At 39.7% G+C, this 23,368-nt stretch overlaps 2 protein-coding genes across 6 annotated transcripts in view; both read left to right on the forward strand.

Annotated features, from left to right (window-relative positions):
• tdrkh (tudor and KH domain containing) overlaps positions 1–2,816 on the forward strand; it is a 35,280-nt gene extending 32,464 nt beyond the window's left edge. For 2 of the 5 annotated variants that reach the window (XM_004574265.5, XM_004574264.6), the window contains exon 12: positions 1–1,017. In XM_004574265.5, the coding sequence (XP_004574322.1) occupies positions 1–120 (120 nt within the window). In that variant the 3' untranslated portion in view covers positions 121–1,017. The other 3 variants (XM_012915723.2, XM_012915724.2, XM_076887200.1) reach the window with 3 other exon arrangements.
• A 241-nt stretch (positions 2,817–3,057) lies between these two features.
• The window catches only part of mbtd1 (mbt domain containing 1), a 40,171-nt gene continuing 19,860 nt past the window's right edge, over positions 3,058–23,368 (forward strand). Inside the window, exons 1-15 of the mRNA XM_004574263.3 lie at positions 3,058–3,239; positions 5,184–5,388; positions 6,014–6,147; positions 6,235–6,349; positions 6,439–6,521; positions 6,601–6,718; positions 12,061–12,195; positions 12,267–12,355; positions 12,525–12,759; positions 12,959–13,014; positions 15,061–15,165; positions 17,717–17,864; positions 17,957–18,039; positions 21,576–21,810; positions 23,202–23,273. Coding sequence (XP_004574320.1) covers positions 3,219–3,239; positions 5,184–5,388; positions 6,014–6,147; positions 6,235–6,349; positions 6,439–6,521; positions 6,601–6,718; positions 12,061–12,195; positions 12,267–12,355; positions 12,525–12,759; positions 12,959–13,014; positions 15,061–15,165; positions 17,717–17,864; positions 17,957–18,039; positions 21,576–21,810; positions 23,202–23,273 — 1,834 coding nt within the window. The 5' untranslated portion in view covers positions 3,058–3,218. The remainder of the gene's footprint in view (positions 3,240–5,183; positions 5,389–6,013; positions 6,148–6,234; positions 6,350–6,438; positions 6,522–6,600; positions 6,719–12,060; positions 12,196–12,266; positions 12,356–12,524; positions 12,760–12,958; positions 13,015–15,060; positions 15,166–17,716; positions 17,865–17,956; positions 18,040–21,575; positions 21,811–23,201; positions 23,274–23,368) is intronic.

Here is a 23,368-nt window from a genome sequence, read left to right on the forward strand (position 1 = left end):
GACGTCTGTAAGCCAGCGGGAAAAAATCCTGGAAAAATCAACACTGAACAGAGAGATAGATCAAAACTGCTGGATGATTGTGGAATTCTCATTTTTGGGAATCCAGACTCCCTCAGTTAACCTCCACTGACTGACAACAACCCTGACTTGCAGCCATGATTTGCAGGTGAGTCATGGCTGCAAGACTGATACCATTTAGTCTTCTAGCTGGCTGGGCCCATTCCACCTGTACCATTTGGACTATTACTACTGGGTAATTCCGGACTAGGCTCCTCATGCATCTCATCAGGATCAAATCCAGATCCTTAGTGCTGCACTGTAGGTTCCTGCAACAGGGACTTCATCTTGGTCTGATGTACCTTTATACTGCACTGTGCCAGTGGTACTGTTGCACAAATTGGATTGAATGTTGAAAATAAGGGTTAACTTCAAATTCTTTGACTCAAATCAGCAACTAAATGCCAGAAGCTTATTGATGGCTATTAAACGAGGTACAACTTGCTAAGAGACAGTTAACCAAATATTAGTGAGAGTGTATGTTTATATTTGACACTATATGTATAATTCTTACCTTTTGCAGATTAGAGAATATCCAAAATGATTTCCAAATGATGGACCCAATTTTTGTTTTTTAATGTCATAAAATATATATGCTGTATGATTATTCCACCCTTGTAAAAAGAACAGCTAAAAGAAATCATCAGTCAAGTCCAGAATTACAATGGCATTCATGCACATGATGAGTTTATATGAACTTCTGTATGTGAAGGAAGACATTAATAAAAGAATAATAAAGAATCTTGCTTCTTATTATTGGTATGCAATTCTAGCATCCTAGTTTTCTTGGGTGTGCTTGTCAGGTATATTAATCTCTGTCCAACTGTATCCGACAAGGTACTCTGTCATTTTTTATTATTATTATTTTAATTTATCTTTATGCCTGAGAGATTAGGTAATCCCCTTACTTCTGTTCTGAAAGTTTGGAGGACTGTTTAACAGCGGCTAATCACTTTTATTCTTCCAACAGGATGATGTAATAGGAGCATCATCAGAGCTCAGTCTTTCCTGTATTAGTTTATCAGGTGAGTTCTGTCATGGAACTGTAGATTTGCCAGTGACTATGTTTAAGCGATCATAAAGTAACCCTCATACCCTGATGTTACTGGGATTGTATGTTGAAGTAAAAATGTTATCTAGGTTTCTAAATACAACAGAATATCCAAGTGATGTCCACATTGGATCAGATACTTGACTTGGGACACTTCTTACACCTACAGAGAGGTAGTGTATGCCCCCATGTGGTGGAAAATTAACAGGAATGCAGTTCTGTTAAATCAACTTTCTAAAGTGTCTCAAGAAGAAATGAACACAACAATATACATTTTGATTATGATCAATTAACTTGACCCTAATACTCCAAATACTTGTATTCAGTGCAATTTGTAGTTTATCTCTAACAAATCAGGAAATGGTAAATGGCCTGCATTTGTATAGCGCTTTTCTAGTCCATAGGACCCCAAAGCGCTTTACACTACATTCAGTCATTCACCCATTCACACACTGGCGATAGCAAGCTACATTGTAGCCACAGCTGCCCTGGGGCGCACTGACAGAGGCGAGGCTGCCGGACACTGGCGCCACCGGGCCCTCTGACCACCACCAGTAGGCAAACACGGGGTTAGTATCTTGCCCAAGGATATTTGGCATGCAGCCAGGGTGCAGCCTGGGATCGAACCGCCGACCTTCTGATTAGTGGCTGACCTGCTCTGCCACCTGAGCTACAGCCACCCTTATGTTAATGTTTCTAGTTGTTTGCTTTGTGACTAGAATTAGCAAAGATCGTGAAAGATTTGTCTTATTTTAGAGAGGAAAATCCTACATGTTCTTATCATAAAGCAGTTTCCTATCTGGGGGAGGTTTAAATCCGTAAGAAAAAGCAATACAGTGAAAATAAAGATAACATAGTGAAACAAAGGAACGGTGTCACTATGACTCTCAGTCAAGCTTTTGTACCATGGTGGATAAACAAAAAGAGTTGAAGCTGCTGTTACAGTCATTGTTAACTTGAGTGTTTCCTTCTTGCACCTCAGAAGCTGCCTCTATATCAGGAAGTGTTGATGATGTTGTGGAGGACGAGTTGCTGTGAGACCAAAGATATTTAAAAAAAACCAAGGTATCTTCTCCCAGTTTGATGTCTGATTCTGAACATTTGCTAGTGAACGCTCTTGTGTGAACCATTATGTCTAAAAATGATTAACTTTTCTTTAGCAGCCCTCAACATCTACTCCTCAGCATCAGCCCTAATGATGATATAGAGCTTTGCCTAACCTAAACTTGATTACATAAACCCTCTTCCTGAAGCCTTACCTACTTGATGAGTGTGCCACAGTTCTTCCAGCCATTATCCATTTGTTGTTGTTACTTCAGCAAATAATTCTTTGTTTTTTGTTTAATGTTTTGTTCTGCTTTGCTAAATTTTGTGTTCAAGGAATAGGGAAAGGAATAAATCTAGAATGCCAGTATTATTACTGAAAAGCACTGTGATTGGAATTACTGGAGCAAAGTTCAGTTGGTTTGTGGTTAATATTGTTTAGTTTCTTGCTATACTTGTATGTATATCAAAAAAAACTATGCCCATTATCAGGCTTAAGTGAATATATTTTGGAAGTTAAAAGCTAAAGTGTTGTTGAATGTGGTTCTCAGATTTTGTTCAGTGTGAACATATTACATCTACTGTAGAAATCTTTCACAAGAAAGATTGTCTTTGAAAATGTAATAATGTCACTATATCCTAATAAAATATTTATTTTACTTCACATGTAATACTTGTGTATTTTATTTTGAAGTTCTTTTTATATGGAAAAATTTCAAACGAAAGTCAGGAGCTAGTTATAAACAAAACAAAACCATTGAAATTACTGTAACGTTACTGTACTTACACCGACTAATAATCTGTAGTTGTTCTGAAGGCCCCTTTCATTCAGTTACTCTGCGAAGTCTATTTTGTGTCTGCATCGGTCGATGACCTCCATTGCAGATCCACCAATCACACGAAAGTAGGTTACGGTCGCTCATGCGCAGAGGCTGCAGAGTAATTTGTTGATATCCTGCTTGGTAGTATTTAGACTAAAATTCAAAGCTAGGTTATACCCCAGGTGAGGGGATTTGTTTGAATTAGGAAGTGCAGGTAACTGGAAGAGCATCTATATGAAGGGCTGATGGAAAACGCAAGGGATTTGGTGAGTTGGTTTGAAACATTTTTGGGCCGCGAGCCTCCGTTTCCAGTGGATTGTTCAGGCTAGTACGCCTCCTTTGTTGTTATCTGTTTACGATAGCCAGCTAGTGGCTCACCCATCTACACATAATACTAAAGCTCTTTCTTTCGTCTCTTTCTCTCTCTGAAAAAAAAAAACAAGTAGAGTTTTCTTACAAGTCTAACTATTGCAACTATATAATAGACGAACGTAAAAAGGCTTTGCTCTGAAAAAAAAAAAAAAAACCCTGGAGAAACAGGTTCTGCTAGCTAGCTATGCTAGTGCTGTTTAGCTTTAGGAGGTGTTTGTAATAAGGCCGTCCCTTGTTTTAGTTTCGGTATTAGTTTACTTTTTAATATATATGTATGCAAAATGTAGCTTACGAAGGATGTCTTTGGAAATGGGTGTCTTGAGATATATATATATATATATATATATTTTTTTTTTAAGTTAAACAGTTGTGCGTAGTGTAATGTTTGAGCTGAGATGCTGTGAAGAGGAAGTAAACTAGCTTTGACAACATGTACGCATTGTTCCGGATCCTGTGATCAGACTTCCATATTTTCACGTAGAATTTATTTATTTAGATGTTTGGGCGTTTCGAACAAAGTCATGCTGACTCAGATATGGTTCGCTGATATTTTCCTACCTGAATCTAAATGATGCATTAATGATGAAAGGCGAACTGTAAAACTGCATCTTTCAACTAAAATAAGTTCAGCTTCACTTCAATACTAAAATTTAGCTTAGGGACTTGATTTTTGTTGACATTTGTCTAAAACATCTTACAAATGCTCAAAAAAGGAAATAATATTGATTACAAAAATAATAAAAATGTGAACTAAAAAGATTTGAATCTTTATTTTCTTCTGGTCCATTATTATATTTTGCATCAACCTTGCAATCAAACTATTTCTTTTGCAACTATTGCAGACTGTGTCTGCTCCCCCATTCTTCCCCTTTCTACCTCCCAAGAATGCCTTAGAGCAATATTCCCTTTCTAGCCTCCTCACAGAAGTTGTTGTTTTAAGTATCTTCGTTTTTTTGTATTGATTCGCACAGAGATTGAGATTAACAGTAATAAGAATTATTTTAAGGCACTATTATTGCTGTGCTTTTACCATTAATTATATGTTCAAAGAAAAGGTTAATTTTATTAATATTAAAAACCATGGTATATTTAATTTGAATAAGAGCGCCGCTGTTAAAAAATAAATAAATAAATAAACTGGGCATCTCTTCTGCACTAAAGACAAATTTTTGGCTAGTTTGTGTGGCTAAACTCCAGAACCACAGAACAAGGACATTTGTAAGGAGCCGTTAAAATAAAGTGCAATAGCTCAAAAGAATTATTTTTCTTTTATTGAGTTTTACTAAAGTAAAATAACTCAAAAGGAATGGAGTAAAATAAAATGATTTGAATGAAATATGTTTTTCTGAACAGTTACCTTCTCTTAGACCAGGGGTGTCAAACTCAAATACACAGTGGGCCAAAATTCAAAACTGGAACAAGGTCGCGGGCTAACGTTAATATTTATTGAAAAAAAAAAATCTTCCTCCAGATTTAAGAATGAATCTCTTCTTATGGACTCAAACAAGTTTTGCTGAAAAACTGAATATGGAACAAGCAAAGCTTAATACTAAAGAATATATATATTAGCTGTATAATACCAGTAGGCCAGCTCTAATAATAATTTGGTATGGCTTTGCGGGCCAAATGTAATTAGGCTGCGGGCCAAATTAGGCCCACGGGCCAGAGTTTGACACCTATGTCTTAGACCAATTTCACTGCTTTCTCCATGACCAATGCCAAAGTAAACGTGTTACATTATACGGAGAAATGGAGAGGAGAACCTCCTGAGCTACAGACACCCCTAAAAGCATCCATATGAATTCATTCAGTGTTTCTCTGTTGTGTCCTCTGTAAAGGCTGAGCGTACCCCACGTTCAGATCGTAAGCGACGAGACTCATTCGGGATGTTTGATGGCTATGACAGCTGCAGCGAGGAGTCCACCAGCAGCTCTAGCTCAGACGACAGTGAGGATGAGGTGGTACCCTCTATCCCTGCTAGTCTGCCCATCATCAAGAACAATGGACAAGTCTACACCTACCCTGATGGAAAGGCTGGAATGGGTCAGTACATGAGGCTTATTTTTTGTGTGTATTGCTTAAATAATAATCTGTGAGTGAACAATAATAGTGTTTACGTTTAGCTGCTGTGGCTCAGGAAGTAGAACGATTATTAGTTTGATTCTCAGCTCCTCAACATTCATATGTGCAAATATCCTTGGCCAAGATATTGAATTACCTAAACAGTTAATGCATTACTTTTGGTATACCCTTTGAATTAAAGCTGAAATTTTTCATTTGTATCACATTTGGTTAATTTAAAATCCACTGTAGTGATTGGGTGGCTCGGTCCCCTTCTGCTCCATTCTACATGCCAAATATCCTTGGCCAAGATAATAACCCCAAGTTGTTCTCCGATGCATCCACCGGACAATGAATGTGTATGACTGTTGGGTAGAAAGTGCCTATAAAAAAGTGCTTGTGCGATTGCATGTGAATGAGTGAATGAGGAAAGATGTATAAAGAGCTTTTAGTATTCAGAGTAGAAAGGCGCTATATAAAAACCAGTCTATTTACCACGTACAGAGCAAAAATTGCAATTGTGTCAATTTCCAAATACTTATGGGGATAACTATAAATGCCATTTACCATTTGTAGACTGCTGATCTATTTCGGTTTGTTTTCACAGCCACCTGTGAGATGTGTGGGATGGTCGGTGTACGAGATGCTTTTTACTCCAAAACCAAGCGTTTCTGCAGTGTGTCCTGTTCTAGGAGTTATTCCTCAAATTCTAAAAAAGCTAGCATCTTGGCAAGACTCCAGGTAAATGCATTATCTTTGATAAACAAGTATAGTAGTTTCATAATTTTGTATTATGTAAATATTAACATCTGCTTTGGTTTTTACAAGGGCAAACCACCAACAAAAAAGGCTAAAGTCTTACAGAAACAGCCTCTCATGGCAAAGTTGGCAGCTTATGCCCAGTACCAAGCAAGTCAACAGAACCAGGCCAAACTGAAAGCGGGTAGGCTATGAAAAAGCAATCATGATGGGGCTCATATTTCTGCTCTTTTTGATGTACACAAGCAACAAACTAATTGTTGTTTCCGTCAGTGGTCGCTGGAGAGAGTTTTGACTGGGGGCAGTATATCTGTAGCAGTAACACGGTGGGGGCTCCTGTCAGCTGTTTCAAGCATGTAAGTAGCTGGAGCTGAGAATATGGTCACCACTGATATGATACTATGATTATCATAGCTGATAACTTCTGTGCCTCAGGCCCCCATGGGAACATGTTGGGGAGATATTGAAGTAGGTGTGAGGATTGAAGTGCCCAACTCTGATACCAACTTCTCCACCAAGGTGTACTGGATAGCAGAAATCATAAAGCTAGCAGGTAAACACTACAAGTAATTAAGGTAAAATCTCTCACACAACCCTTGGGGTGTTTTTAATTGTGTTTGTGTCTTTTCATTTTTGTGAACTCTGTTAGGAGTAAGTGTTAATGCTGAATAAGTACATCACGACATAGCAAATGTATGCAAAGTCCAATGTAAAAGTCACACTGAACATTTGAACAGTTAGTTTCGCTGTTTCCACAACAAGTAGTTGTTGTTGATGAGACAGTGAACCACAAGAGAGGCATTTGGCTTTACATAAAAGAGAACTTGCAGCTGCTAGTTGACTCAGAATCGGTGTAGTAAGGTTGGGTGATTGGACGAATTTATCAACGATCAACGATAGGCTGAGCCTTTCGCCAATCGTTTTTACAAGAGCAATTTATTTATTTGCCCGTTAGTAAGTTTGCTAATAATGTTGGTTGAAGCTAAGAGAAAAAGTCAACAAAAACAATAATAGCGCTGTTTTAACGGCACCCTCCTCAGTGTGCCCCCAAATGCAGCGATCAATTTACACAAAGTCATAACAGAAAGAAAGAAAGACAGTATCCTATGTTCAGTAAAAAACAAAAACATTTTATTTAAATAAAAAAATACAATGTTGGGCAGGGAAACAAAGAAAAACTGGTTTCTTTTTTCCACTTTAACCGTGTTTACTAGGGGTGCAACGATATTCGTATCGATATTGAATTGTTCAATACAGTGCTTTCGGTTCGGTACGCATATGTATCGAACAATACATTTGTAATTTATTTTATCAACTTTCCTTCTGACGATGCTGTCTGTGTTGAGCGCTCAGTGAATCTGCGTTCGACTACTCCGCCTAGGCTGCACTGTCGAGCGCAGATCCACTGAGCGCTCAACACAGACAGCATAGTCAGAAGGAAGAGCGCAGGGCAAGCTAGCAAGACAGAAGTTCAGCTCTCCTTGCAACATGGACCTCCCCCACTCTCATTCAGATCTGGCGTTTGGAATTATTTTGGTTTTCATGTGACGTATGACCCTGAAGGTAAGCGAGTCATGGACTAAAGTAAAACAGTATGTTGGATGTGCCATGCAATGCTCAATTACATGGGTGGGAACTAGTGTGTTAGCGCAGTTAGCTGGCCGTCTAGCCCCATGCACGGGGCGATCGGCGGTAGCTCGTTAACGGAGATTTGCCGTGTTGTGGCGTTAAGGTCATTTCAACGAGATTAACCTGAAAGCACTAGTGGGAACACAACGAATATGACTGCACATTTACGCCGACATCATCCTAGTGCAAAGACAAAAACAACAAGCATGCTACTAACTTTAGCCAAGTCATTTAGACAGCTGTTAGCACATGATTCTCCTTATGCTGCTGAGAATATAGCCCAGAAGAAGCGGATAGTATAGCTTTTATTTTGGAAAGAGACATTTCTCTGTAATAAACTCTCTTTTCCAAAGATGAGTGATTCCTCAATCAGATACAGGGCTCGCAAAATCGCTAGCCCGACGTCCTGGGGCTAGCGATTTTTTTCAGACGGGCTACCCTGCCCGTCGGGCTATTGTAGGAAGGAAAAATATTTCAATGCTTTTGCATTCTTTCAGAAATGTAGCTGGGTAATTATGTCATTGGCATCGGTGAGCCACTGTCAATATGTGACATATTGAAATCGCGTTTGAATTTGTGCTTGTTTTTTTGCTTTCACTTTGCAATCGTGCGAACTGTGTATAGAGAGCGACAGCACTGATCTGTGAGTGATGATAATTTGTGCACCAATTCCTCTGACATCGTCTTATTAATCGTTAGCTTACTATGCAAACATGACAAGTGAAATCTCCCGCAGCTTAAACATGTGAGAGGTTGATCGCGCAGAGAATCGCTGAGCTTATATGAGTGCGTGTGTAAAAGCAGCAGGATATATATTTTAGTTCTGCTGAGCCAAATAAGACAGGTCAGGGTGAAGAAGTGACAGCCAAAGAAAAGCTTACCACAAAACGGAGAAGTTATGACAAATCAGACTATAAGGCAAAAAGAAAGTGCAGCTTTATGGTTTCATGGACAAAAGAATTTCTGTGGCTGCAATATGACGAGCTAAATAACCAGGGCTGCACATAAGTGGTCTGCAGGTGTGCATTCGCTGTCAAAATAAAAAACACGCACAAGGGTTAGGGTTAAATTTAAAAACTGTACTTTTGAGTTAAAATATATATTTATAATTTTAATAAATGACAAATTAAAAAGGCATGAACATTTTTTTTGTATTGAAAAAATATCGAACCGTGACACCAAAGTATCGAACCGAACCGTGAATTTTGTGTATCGTTGCACCCCTAGTGTTTACAGGCTCTTCCAATGTTTATCTGTCTTACACACTCGACCAAACAACAAGATACAAAACGTATGTTAAAAAATGTTTCTTCCAGCGAACATAAAAAAAATCTTTGACGTAAAGTTGTCTTTTGTGCGATTTGGTGCCTCTCAAATAAACAAATGACTAATCAAGAACGTACCTATATTAATACTGAAACAAACAAGAAAAGAAAGTGAAATATTCCCTCCAAAAAACGTATAAATTCAAAAAGTCACCTGTGCAAATATATCACCTATCGTCATTTATTGGACTGACGAATGCCGGTTGGAAAAATCCTACATATCGCCCAACCTTGTAAAGTTGTAGCCTTAAGTTTTTCTAGGTCTTAATACTACACACTGACATGCTGCAAGAATAGTTGTATTTATTTTTTTTTTAAATTACAGTACTAAAATAGTTTAAAAATTCATTCTCAATTGAGCCAATATCATCCTCATTAGTCAGACCCATATCTGTCAAGGTTTATTGCTTTGTCCTGGCAGCAATTGTGTTGATGACAATACTGACAACAAACCTACACATAGATGAAAGTACCAGATGTATCCCTCTACCTGAGCTAATAAAAGTCTGTATTTGATTTTTGTTTTACCATAAACAAAGAAATAAGCAACAAACCCCTTCTCCCATTCCACATGTGACAGTCCACATCCCAACAAATAAAATGTGCAAGTTGACATCAGAGGGGGAAAAAACCTTAAAAATAAGATGTTTACATTCATTGGTATGTTTAGCTGTCACATGTATTTATCATCTATGTGTAAAGTACAGGACACTCTGATTTCCATTCCTTCACTAAGGCTTCACTTCAGACATCTTTGTTATGAGCTGTTAAAGAAATTCAGCACTGAAACAGAAGTGATTTTCTGAGATTGTTTAGAAAGAAACCTTTGGAAGGGAATCGATACAGTATAAATAGTTTTCTCACCAACAGTGAGGAGAAATAACACATTATTTATACCCAGTGTTGGGTAAGTTACTTTAAGTTAGTAACTTAGTTACATTACTAGTTACTTCTATCAAAAGTAACTCAGTTACTTCAAGTTACTCGTTACTTTCAGAGTAACTAGTTACTAGGGAAAGTAACTTTGGTTTTACTCAAAATTCTCTTGTTAATGTGTTGCTTCCGTAACCCAGCAAGATTGTCAGTCTTCTAGCTTGCTTACTTGCCACAAGTGCACTGTGCCACCTACCAATAGAAAGGAAAAAATAATGTGCACATTTCCACGAGAGAAATCCCACGCCTGATTCTATCCTAGCCTGCTTTTTACATCCAACACAAAAACTGCAGTCGTGGTGCTTTCGATTGTACTCAGAACTCGGAAATTCTGCCTTCTGAATAGGAAGATGTAGGTAACACCAGACTGCAGATGAGCTGCATACAGAGCTGGACTGGGACAAAAAAATCGTCCCGGGCATTATAGGAAAAATCATAAAGCCTTTGAATGAAAATAAACACTGTTGTGACAGTGATGTACACTGTTCTGATGGTATACATGCATCAATCTATCAATTGTTTGTTGTAAGACTCAGATAATTATTTTTTTTAAAGGGAGACATTTTAAATGAGAATAAGAAAGTATTTCCTTGTGCCCCCCTTTCCCTTTTAATGCTCTACCTGGCCCCCTGGCAACACTTTGCTAGACCCGCCCCTGCACAGTTACCAGCTGTCAGCTACTTAGAAAAGGATCCTGGTGTTATTTGTCTCTCAGAAACAGTTCATTTATTAAGTATTAATAAATAAGCGCTTTTCACAGCGCTTATTTATTAAGCGCTGTGAAAAGCACTTAATAAATAAAGTTTACTTACTTACTTACTAGTTTACTTCATAACTTCCCTTCAACTCATTCATGTTAACTAAAAGGTAAACCTGTTTCTCCATCACAGCTCTGATGATTCAGTAAGGACATCTCCTGGTTTCATCTTCATGTTTCCCTCTCACCACATATCCAAACCGACATCATGACCAGCAGCTTTACAGCTGTGGCTCCAGCAAACATCAGCTGATACTAGAAAGTAATTTTAAATAAATTCTAGCTGATCAAGCTTAAACGTGCTGCTGTTGTTTAGCGCGACATCCGCTGGTTTCCTCTTTCTGGCGCAAAGTGGGCGATAAATAAACACGAGAGAAAAGCCGATCAGCTGATCATTGATCAGTTTCATGATTGAAGTAGCAACAGGAGAGAGAGGGGAGAAGAGGCAGCTGTGCAGCAAAGACACAGAATAACTCCAGCTTTGTGTCTTTTTCATTGTAGCTGAAGTCCGGGACAAACTGTGTTCCTTTTCACCTCAATACGAAACGTGTAATATTTTCTCTGAATACGAGACGATTCCGTTTTTTACGGGACGGTTGGCAACTCTAATAATTAACCTTATGAACAAAATAAAGTTCAACATCAGTAACATAGCACCACCCAGCTGTATAGAAACTCCGTCATGCTAGCTAGCATGCAGTACGAAAAAGTCAGCATAACAAAAATAAACTCCACCTAAACTTGGTTTATATCTGACCCAGATGAACTGCAGGTCATAACTTCTTACCTGAAGTTCAGTTCACCTGACACTCTCGGACCAGCGGCCGCTTCGGGTCTCTCCTCTTGCCTCCCTTTTCCTTCATCCACCTGCTGGCCTCCACCACTTGCTAATGTTATTGAATCTGTGGAAGCTCCGCGATAGCCACCACACGAAGTAACGAATAACGAGCCTATTTAAATCCCAGTAACGAGTAACGCGTTCCCGGTTTTGGCATAATAACTAGTTACCGTGCTCGTTACCACAATAATAACGTAGTTACTGTAACGCGTTACTTAATAACGCGTTAGTCCCAACACTGTTTATACCACATGTGAATACGGTCTTTGTATCAAATTTTTTTTCTCCAACTAGTCAAGAAGCTGAATATAGAATAAGCAAACTGACCGCGGATAGTGGTTAATTTTTCAATCTACTGTTTCTGATGTCAAGAATTAGTGCGCACATTAACAGTGTTTCCTCTTGTTCTTCAGGGTTCAAGGCTCTCCTGCGTTATGAGGGCTTTGACAGTGACACAAGTAAAGACTTCTGGTGTAACCTCTGCATACCTGAAGTTCGCCCTGTGGGATGGTGTGCTTCAAGTGGCAAACCCCTCGTACCTCCAAAAAGTGAGTGTTTTGACAAACAAATCACTTAAGTTTTCTTTAGCACTATGGTTAATTATTGCTGCTCTCTACAGGCATACAACATAAGTACTCTAACTGGAAAACGTTTCTTGTGAAGCGCCTCACTGGAGCTAAAACACTGCCACCTAACTTTAATGATATGGTAAGGCATCAGCCCAGTATTGTAAAGCTGCATTTTATATATTTATTTTATTTTTAAGTGTTCTTGCTGAACCTAAAATTACAATAAAACATTGTTGTTGTTTCTGTTCATCCTTGGCTGTTAAATTTCATCTTGGTTTAGTAAACCTGTCACTCATTTTTCACTGAAGGTACAGCAAAACATGCAATTTCCCTTTAAGAAGCTAATGCGAGTTGAGGTGGTTGATAAGAACTATCTCAGCCGGACACGGGTGGCGCTGGTAGAGCAAGTGATTGGAGGTCGCCTGAGGTTGGTCTATGAGGAGAGCCAGGGTGGAGCTGATGACTTCTGGTGCCACATGTATAGCCCTCTTATCCATAATATAGGCTGGTCAAGAAGCATTGGACACCGCTTCAAACGATCTGGTAGGCACACTCACTTTGTAAGGAGTCTGAGGAATCAAAACTTGTGAATTTTGAAAATTGTTATAGTTGATCAAGTAACAGTCCGGTGTGAATGTGGGTCACGTGTGTCAATATTTACTTGAAATCTTCATTGACACACGTGACTACAACAATGCCCACTTTATGTGTAACCAGTCATTTTCATGTATTCATATTCTAGATATAACAAGGAAATTAGATGGTCAAGTCGATGCTCCTCCACAGCTCTTCCAGAAGGTAAGACTTGGCAAAAGAACAGAATATATTTCATCCTTATTATCCCACATGTGAACCACCACTAAAAGTCCCTGTTCCCTTGCAAGCTTCCCCCTTTGAAAAGCAGATTTCACACTTCAGCTAGGAAGATTTTCAACACACAGACGTGATGTACTGTATGTGTGTGTACATGCATGATGAGTATTCAGCCAGGCATAACAGTGCTGCGACTGGTTTGGATTTATATTTAAAAAATTAAAGCACTCCTTTCATCAAAATGAATAAATACAGGATTAATGAATCTTTAAACTCCACTTAAATTCAAATCCAAGTGGGGAATAAGACCTGAAAACATCTTTTTCTTTACTTTAATGTCCCCTTTAATGAACTGGATTTTTTTTTGGCATCAAAAAAGCAAGTTTAAAACATTATTTGTTAACCAATATTTTGAAAGAAAGCTCGCAATCAAATAATACTGTGTTGCTTTTAACTGAAATGGCACAAATAAGGCTTTAAACGTTACTAAATACTTATTTATTGTCTGAGACTTTAAACATGTCCCCATAGTGTCTACTTTTCTACTCCTTGATCCTGGAGGCACAAACCTTTACAGGTGCATTCCCAAGTCAATCCTATTATAAAATGTTGCAGTTTCAATGTGAGTTGTCAATTCCAAACATAACAAACATTGAAAGTTATAACCCTTTATGGTATATAGTTTTGTTTTTTATTTTTAGAAAAAAAACTTTAACCTAATTTTTTAAGTGCTTGGGGGTCCCTGTTAATATAATAAGAAATATGTCTCTTCCACTCTCGAGCAAAATTTGTTTTGTTGCCTCGTGGTAGCCCTGTGTTATAAGGGTACCAAAATTTAAGTTTCATACTTATGTAGTAGATTCGGTGGGAAAGAGCTATTTATTCAAAATGTTATTGTGTAGTTTAACAAATCTGAAGTTAATCCTCATAAAAGCATTTAATCCAACAGTGGTGTTCTGTGCTCTTGCTCATACATGCATGGATTTGTCTGTCTGTTTCTGTGTGTCTGATGTTGACTACTCCATTTGGAACTTCGTAAAATGGAGATGGATACTACATTTCTGTCATTTGACTTTTCAATTATCATTTCATCCTGGTGCATGACATTGGCACACAGTCCTTTTCAAGCTCCAGAAACGTTTGTGTACACAGATCATTTACATACACAAACTGTTGCTTAACCATGAACATCACATATGTATCACCCTTAATTGAATTAGAATAGCTTTTATTTATTTATATATATATACACACACACACACACACACACACACACACACACACACACACACACACACACACACACACAGACAGACAGAGTGGGGGGGTGCAGTTGCAACTATACTAAATAAGGTTATAATAAATACAGTTTAAAGAGGTAGGGATGTTGGTTGCATTGAAGTATAAATAGAAATACGGTTTATAAATAAGACTGGAGGAGCCACGGATTGAATCACCAACCTTCCGATCAGTAGGTGACCTGCTCTACCTCTACCTCCTGAGCTACAGCCACCCCCGTAGCTCAGGAGGTAGTTCAGAGACTCATAACTCATGAAGAAAGCAAGACGAACAGCTTTAACCGGTGTGCTCGGTTGTGTGTGTGCACGTGAACGTGAGTGACTGTGTGTGGATGTGTTTGTGTGACTTCCTGCTGATCACAAAGGGTCATCTCCCCTCCCCCTGTATATGGCTCAACCCCGTTTTAACAGTCTCACCATACACAAGCGCAGGAAGTAAAACATCCTCACTAAATAAGAAAGCAGAACTCTCACATAGGATGTCCCTACAATTAAACACTATAGCTATTGCATCCCCCACATAGATGTAGTCCGGGGAGGAGGACAGAAACTTACAAAACTTACAAATTTAAGTAAAACAATGACAACATTTAACAATTTCAACCTAACAGGCCCGCTTACTGTACCGTCACTCTAATCAAGTTCACTAAGGGGATGACCCTAACTGTCTGCATTCTTTTCATAAATTTTTCTTTCTTATTTTCTTTTCACTTGTCTGCCTTTTATTTTACAGACGAAGGAAGTGGACCAGAGTGGGGACTGGTTCAAAGATGGGATGAAGTTAGAAGCCATTGACCCCCTCAATCTCTCAGCTATATGTGTAGCTACTGTAAGAAAGGTAAGCCAGTTTTGATTTTGCAAAAGTCAGGATGGTGTAAAATGTAAATAAAACAGAATGCAATGATTTACAAATCTCCTGAACCCTTATTTTATTCACAATAAAACATAGAAAACAGATGTCTGAACTTAAATATTTTACTATTTGATGAAATATATTAGCTCACTTTGAATTTCATGGCAGCAACATGGCAAATTTGGGACAGGGGCAACAAAAGGCTGGTAAAGGAAGTGGTACTAAAAAGAAACGGATTTAGGAAGATTTTGCCACTAACCCTAACCTGATCTTAACAGGTTAAGATGATTATCAGTGTAACCAGTATAACCAGTGTTTCTCAGAATTCTCAAGGGGTTCACTAATGCATACACAAATGCAGGTAGGCTATTAAGTAACATTGTGTTGGCTATTAAGAAACGGCAAAGCCAAATGGAAACATGATATAGAAATACTACCATCTTCACTGGGTCAAAAGTCATTTGAAATAGACTTACACAAGGTGGAAAACTGTTTTGTGGTCAAACAAATTGAAATTTGAATATATGTTGATCAATGGTTATGACAATTTGCATATTAATGATAGAAGAAGTCACTTGGTGGATGAGTGATGAAATGTTTCTTCCACTGAAAATACTACGTCCAGATGAACAGAATCAATGTTTCAACACAGTGAATATCTTTGTGATTGCTGTAAAATTAAGGCTATAATTGCACCACTGTTATCTTCAATGTGATGTGCCAATACAGTGGAGAGCAGCTACCTGAACTTTATTTCCACAGAAGTACATTGTCTTGTTATTAAATGTACTTCCTTTCTGTATATGATTCTAGATATAGTAGCACCTCTGAAAAATACAGCCTGAAATCCAAAGTAGTTGACTAGAACTCTCAAACGTGCACCTTAAAACAGATAACTTATAAGCTGCAGAGGAAATGGCATCTAACTAATTTGGCAGATCATCATTTAGCCTGCAAAAGTAGATTATTGCTCTATAACAAAGCCCTCCGTAAAGGTAGAACATCGTACTACTCATCACTGACTAAAGGTAATAAGAATGATGGGTTTCTCTTCAGCACTGTAGCCAGGCTGACCAAAAGTCAGCTCTGTTAAGCCAAGGATTCCTTTATTTATAAAGAAATTCAAGAAGTCATCACTACTTAAGGTTAAAATATCATTAGAGAAAAAATTACTGTTACTGATGTAACTTTGTGTACACCTACTTTCAATACCACTAATAATTTATTTATTTCTCATCCACTATATTAAGTGGTGGTTACGTACCACCAGTATGCTTGGTAGTGGTTCCAAGCAATCCAAGCAGGTTAAAAAATCTAAAGTTATCAAACTGCATGCCACCGAATACCTGGCCAGTAGCATCACTTGATGAGTCATGAGAGCACTCTTGTTAACTAAATCAAAACCTTCATTTTTTTATTTTTTTTTTAAACCTGTAAACGAGAGAAATGGATACAGAAACAACACCGTGTTCCCAGAGTCTAACGCAGTGCCACAGACCGAGCATTAGCATTCTAGCTTCGAAGTCCACCTTTGTTGTAGTGTTCTTGTCCATTATTAATTATGTGGCAGGACGCGTGGACGTGTTGCTATTGACGACAGTCACGTACATTAGTACTAGTGTTTTGTAATGGGAAACCATCCAAGTTGGGTCGTGGCGATCCGTGGCCAGTTGATCTGGGTTAGGTGCTAATGGAAAAGGGGCTTTACTGCCATCAAATTGTAGCTCCATAGTGTAGTGGTTTATCCTGGTATGATCTCTTGGAGTTTGTCAGGAGGCAGCCAGCATATAAAGTCTGCCAAATCAAATATGTGAAGAGTCACCCCTTATGAACAATGGAGCAGCCAAATGTTTTTGGGGTGTAATTGGTAGGGGTGAGGGGTGAGGAGTGGGGGTTCCTGCTGTAAAATGAAAAAAATGTTTTAAATGGTATATTTTCTCAGTTTAAACCTTCAATCTGTTGTTTTTTGTTTTGTTTTTGTTTTTTTGTCCTCAGGTGTCAAGAGATTATAGATTTATGAGATTTGATTGTGTTCTGTTTCTAGTTGCATCTACATTTTTTTTTCTAAATATTTTTATTGAGTATTTGTGGATATAGTTTACAAAGAAAAAAAGACGGAAAACACAAACTTTACAATGAATACAAAAGAGAACTTCTCATGTTGGAACAGTTTTCCTTTCTTATTATTTAGCAAACAAGCAACAAGGGAAAAAAAGACAGAAAGAAAACAAAAAGAGGGGGAAAAAAAGAAAAAAGAAAGCCACCGAACATGGGAGGGCGAGGCAGCAACCTTCCGCCAATCAAAATGGCACGCCTAGCCAAGAGGGAACCAAAGGACAGCACCCTGCGCTTTGCTTTTGGAATATGCTTATCATCCTCTCCCGCTGTACCAAAGAGAGCAAGTAGGGGGTTGAGAGCTAGTTTCAGGCCGGTGGCCTTGTTCAAAGTCCAGAAAACCTCCTCCCGAAAAGCATCTACATTTTTGGAATTTAGGTTGTACATTAAAGTTGACATGACATAACTCTCTGCTATATAGGTGTTGGCAGATGGATATCTCATGATTGGGGTAGATGGCTCAGAGGCAGTCGATGGATCAGACTGGTTCTGCTACCATGGCACCTCCCCTTCCATCTTCCCTGTTGGCTTCTGTGAAATCAATAACATTGAACTCACACCCCCTAGAGGTACTCTACAGTTATATTTTTTTTCTTCACTTTGGAACCTTAAAATTTGGGGTTGTTTATGTTCTGACCTTGACACATACTGTGTTTCTCAGGGTACACTAAACTCCCATTCAAATGGTTTGACTACCTCAGAGAAACAGGTTCAGTAGCTGCTCCTGTCAGGCTCTTTAACAAGGTAAGGTTTATTGATGTATATCCTGTGTGGTTTTTAAACAGTTTAAAAATCTTCTGCTAATCAAAATCCCATAACTTGCAATAAAAACACCATCTGCAATTATCTACACCACAGGTGTCGAACTCCAGGCCTCGAGGGCCGGTATCCTGCAGGATTTTGATGTGTCCTTGATCCAACACAGCTGATTTAAATGGCTAAATTACCTCCTCAACATGTTATGAAGTTCTCCAGAAGCCTGGTAATGAACTAATCATTTCATTCAGGTGTGTTGACCCACAGTGATATCTAAAACCTGCAGGACACCGGCCCTCAAGGCCTGGAGTTCGACACCCCTGATCTACACTATATAGACCAGGGGTGGGGAACTCCAGGCCTCAAAGGCCGGTGTCCTGCAGGATATCACCCTGGGTCAACACACCTGAATATGATGATTAGTTCATTACCAGGCCTCTGGAGACATTCAAGACATGTTGAGGAGGTAATTTAGCCATTTAAATAAGCTGTGTTGGATCAAGGACACATCTAAAAAATTGCTTAACTCCTAGATATTCCATGATCAACTGTAAGCAGTATTATTGCAGAGGAAAAGCATTTGGGAACCACAGCAACTCAGCCATGAAGTGACAGACCACGTAAATTTGCAGTGCAGGGTTGCTGAGTCCTGAGCCATGTAGTCGGTTGTCAGTTATATGCTGTAGAGTTACAAACGTTCTCTAGCATTAACATTAGCACTATGCTGGGAGCTTCATGATATCGGTTTGTCAGTCTAGCTGACCCAGTACTTTTGTCTGTGTATAACTACAATCAAAACATGTGTGATAACTAAGTTTAAGGAAGTGATTCCTTCACTGTTAACATGATGGAGACTGAAAATGACTTTCCACTCTCCATCTTTGTTTGTCCTCGAAAAATTGTTGTTACAAGTGTTACACAAGTATGATTAATCTGTCCTCATTAAGATGGCTGTAATTAAATTATTACTTGAAAAGTTCTTACTAGCTACTTTTATTTCAAAACATTTGGAGATGTTAACTGTCAATCAGTTAAATAATCATTGCAAAAGAACAGATAATTTGCAAAGATTCAGTCCAGATTTGCGCCATAGCACAGACACGGCACTGGTAAGGTAACAAATGATCAATTGATGATCAATGATCAATTCAATTACCACTGACAACAGTATTTTACTAAGGCGATTAGAATACAACGGTAGTATCAGTCAGTGTGGTCTGAATTTGATATCTCTACTAGATTTAAATTTCTCTTATTCATGCTCAAAAGTTGGTCACAGAGTTCCACGGGGATCCAAGAATGAGTGGCCATTTATTATTTTAAAATTGATACCATAGGTGCATCTACTAAAAATTGTGGACAAGTTTGAATATCAGTGACCTGGACCTTGAGGTCAAGGTCACTGATATTCAGAGTCCATTTAAAAAAAACTTTTTTCCGCGACGTTTCAAAGAGCCGGAAAGTAAATAAACGGCAGACAGAAATGAGGCAGGTCGAATCGTCTTGGGTTTTACGCATGTGCAGTACTGGAACGTAAGCGTTTTCGGTTATTTGGCTCTCTCTCTTGGCTCTCGGCGAAGGCGGTCGCACTTTTTCTCCTCTCCTCCTTCCCCTTATCTTCCCTGCTTAGCCTCTTGTGTCCTTGTCTTGTCTCGTGTGTATTACTTTCCCTCGAACAGTCTCTCACTGTCGTTCTCTAAAACCTAAAAGAGAATTATGGATTTGATCAACTGGTCTCTGAATGCTATTGACACCCTTTTCTCAACGAGGAGTCTGGGCTCGGGAGAGCCCGAGTGCCCTGGAGGGACTTTCCCTGCCGGATACATGATGGATGGGTGGCAGAACTGGAAGATCATGTGCCTGGCGGGACTGTCGATCGAGGACGCTGAAGATATCTACCTATTCGGAACCATGATAACAGGGTTCTTGCTGATTGGAGCTGGCTTGGCCCTGACTTATTGGAGAAATATGAGAGCGGAACCGGCTGTTCAACCCCCCCCCCCCAAAGCTGCCCGCTGGAATCGAAGCGACTGGATGAGGCGCGACCTCTCACAACGAACGCAGTGTGGTTAACACCTTGGAGACGCTTACAGCTGCCGTGAAGACTCAAAACAACACCATTGAGCGTATGTTGGGATACATCAAAGAGAGGCCTGCTCAAAATGAGACCCTTGAGTGAAAGTTGGATCACATCGCAGAATGGCTCACTGCAGTTGTGGGGTCTCAGAATCAAAAGAATGATAACACCATGGAACAGAAGTTTGATACCATCATGGGGAGGCTTGCGGCTCTCCAACGGGAGATTGAGGGACCAGTGTCGGAGTGTTAGGAACAGCTTGAAATTCTCCTCCTCTGAGCTGCTCGCATAAAAAGAAAATTGACAACCTCAACATGCGGACACCATGGCGCCAGCTGGGGCTGGAGCCGAACAAAAACTCCCTGATAACGACTGTGTGATGACTATTCTTCCCATCCCATGCAAGGCCACCTGGATTGGCTAGCAGACTGTTTACTTAGCCTGATAGGGCGAAGGACACTGTCTCAGCTGAACTATGGACACGCACACACATACACTTACACTGATAAGCACTCACACATTTCCCTTCCCCTTCCAATGCCTTCGATGCTTGTTGCCTCCTGGGGACGGGTCTGGGCCCGCGCTGGAGAGTCGGCGCAGTGGCAGGATGGCTGCTGTGTTGCCTGGGATTACTCCTTATCCCCAACCCTGTTGCTGTTCACGTGCTCTATAATGTTGTACTGTGGACATTTATGTGCTTTCTGTGCAGAGGAGTTTTTTTTGTTTCCTGCTCTCATGCTGTCCTCCTGTAGCCCAGCATGAGTAGAGGTCTCTTTTTTTCCTCTTGTACCTTTCCCATTGTAGTGTACATTTCAGTGTTTTTTTTTTTCTGTAATGCAACCGTTCTCTGACTTGTATCCCCATGTGATGTCTGTGTTGTATGTGTAAGGTCGGGGGGCGGGTTCATTCCACTGCAGGGCAACCTGCCACTGCATGTGGCGAATAAACTTTGAACTTGAACTTGATTTAAATGTGGATGAACAACTCTATGAAAATGATAGTGTGGACGCGGAGCGTTTTCAGACGTATACACTGTTTTCATATTTATCCGGGCTAGTGTAGATATAGCCTTAGAATCACCAATTAACCTAACCCCACCCCACTAACTGCATGTCTTTGGACGGTGAGAGGAAGCTGGAGTACCTGGAGAGAACCCACACAAACTCCACACAGAAAGGCCCCGGCCAGGTGGTCGGGATTGAACTCAGGACCGTCTTGCTGTGAGGCAACAGTGCTAATCTCCATGTCACCGTGCCCCATCCATTTAAACAGTAGCAGTAAAAACTCATGTCATTATTGGTCATATTCATGTTATGACTGACAGGATTTGTAAAGTTTCTCACAAGCTTTTACTGAAGGATAAATACAGGCTGCAGTACTTTTAAGATCCGGGTTTTGTTTGTTAAATTTCTCTTTTTCCACTGTCCTTGATCCTTTCATGTCCTAGGAGGTTCCCAATCATGGGTTTCGGCTAGGCATGAAGCTGGAAGCTGTTGATCTGATGGAACCAAGGCTGGTGTGTGTCGCCACGGTGACAAGGATTGTGCACCGCCTACTGAGGATCCACTTTGATGGTTGGGAAGACGAGTATGATCAGTGGGTGGACTGCGAGTCGCCTGACCTCTATCCAGTGGGCTGGTGTCAGCTAACAGGCTACCAGCTCCAACCGCCTGCCTCACAGAGTAATGCCATAATGCTGTTCATACTTCTTCCTCTAGTGTCTTAGTGCAAAACGTTTAGAGAATTATTAATATCAAGGATCAGACAAGATAGTAGGGCAGAGAATGGGATCACTACATGAGACGGTTATAATGAACTACAGTAGGTCACGAATAGCTGTCACTTGACCAAAAACCTTTGGGATCTGCCTCAGAGAAAATGGTTGAGCTTATCAAGTTTAAGAAAGGACATTACATCACGCAGCCATTGAATGTGCAAGGGGGTATTGCTGCATTTCCAGAGGAAGAATAGGTGTTTTCTTGCCAATATATAACTGAGAAATAGAGAATCGTTTGTTATCCCACAGACCACCTGTGCGGTTGAGTGTGCGCACATCTAGACCTGTAAACATTGTGAGGTAGGGATGTGCATATGTGTTTGTTTGTCTCATAGGGGTGTTTATAAACTGCCACCAATCAGGAATGCCTGCTTAGAATTTATAGATTTACAGTGAGCTTATTTCAGGTCTATTTCTCGTACTGCATTTATTTCAGCAGTTCAATTGATCATTACGTTTTGTTTTTTTCTGTTTGTTTGTTTTGTTTCAGTGGTGTTTGTCCTGACCACTGAGAGTTAGTAAGATACACAAGAAAAGACAGTAGAAAGAAAGCAATATAGAAAAAAGGGAAAAATACAGAAGACTATGCCTGAGAAAGCTGAAAAAGCAAATGGGTGACACGGCGAAAGGAGAGAAAAGATAAGGAACAAACTGGTGCTGTGAAAGTTGAGCAGTGGCTAAATGCTGGGCCTCTCCAGATGCAATTTGTTGATCTCTAAGATGATGTGGACCCAAAAGAGCAGTTTGTACTGAAAGAAATTTCTCAGATATAAGGAAATTAGCCCCGTGTAGCTTGACCATGTCTTGCTCCACACACAAAAGCAAGGCAATTTTCTCTGCAGTCAACATAATGAAAACTAAATATCCTTCGCAGCCTTAATGTAAATCTTCAAATTAACCGTTCCTCTTCATATGTAGGTCTTTTAAAACATTCTCTTTTTGTTTTAACTGTTCAGTCACTGCAAACCACCTGGAACTAGAAGATAGTAATATGAGCATGTTGCTGTGGTGGCTGTCTCAAGTCTGCCACCTTGCAGTAGGATGACATCCTGAACTATCTTACCTAGGGCTCTTGAACTTCTCTCCAACCATAACCTATATCATTTGGAGAATGTTTGCGCATGTGCCTCTGCCTCACAACTGCCAAAAAGATAATTATGTATCCTGCCAAAGCTGGAAAAGGCTCCGGCCCCCCTCCTCGTCCCGCGACACTGAATTGGATAAGAGGAAGACAGTCGTATGGATGTGCTTTCCTCTCATTGTATGCTTGAATGTCCTTTCTTGTTTCTTTTTTAGGTAACAGAGAAATGTCCCAGTCTGTTCCCAAGCAGAAGAAAAAGGCCCAGCAGTATAAAGGCCAAAAGAAAAGTGAGTATTCCCTTCTTTAGCATCAGAGTTTCTCTGCTTTATCTACTTGTTCTCCTTTTGTTATCAGCTATCTTAGTAAGGGGGCCCCTTACCCT

Source organism: Maylandia zebra, linkage group LG8 (genome assembly GCF_041146795.1).
Source record: "Maylandia zebra isolate NMK-2024a linkage group LG8, Mzebra_GT3a, whole genome shotgun sequence".
In the NCBI taxonomy this organism is placed as follows: Eukaryota; Metazoa; Chordata; class Actinopteri; order Cichliformes; family Cichlidae; genus Maylandia; species Maylandia zebra.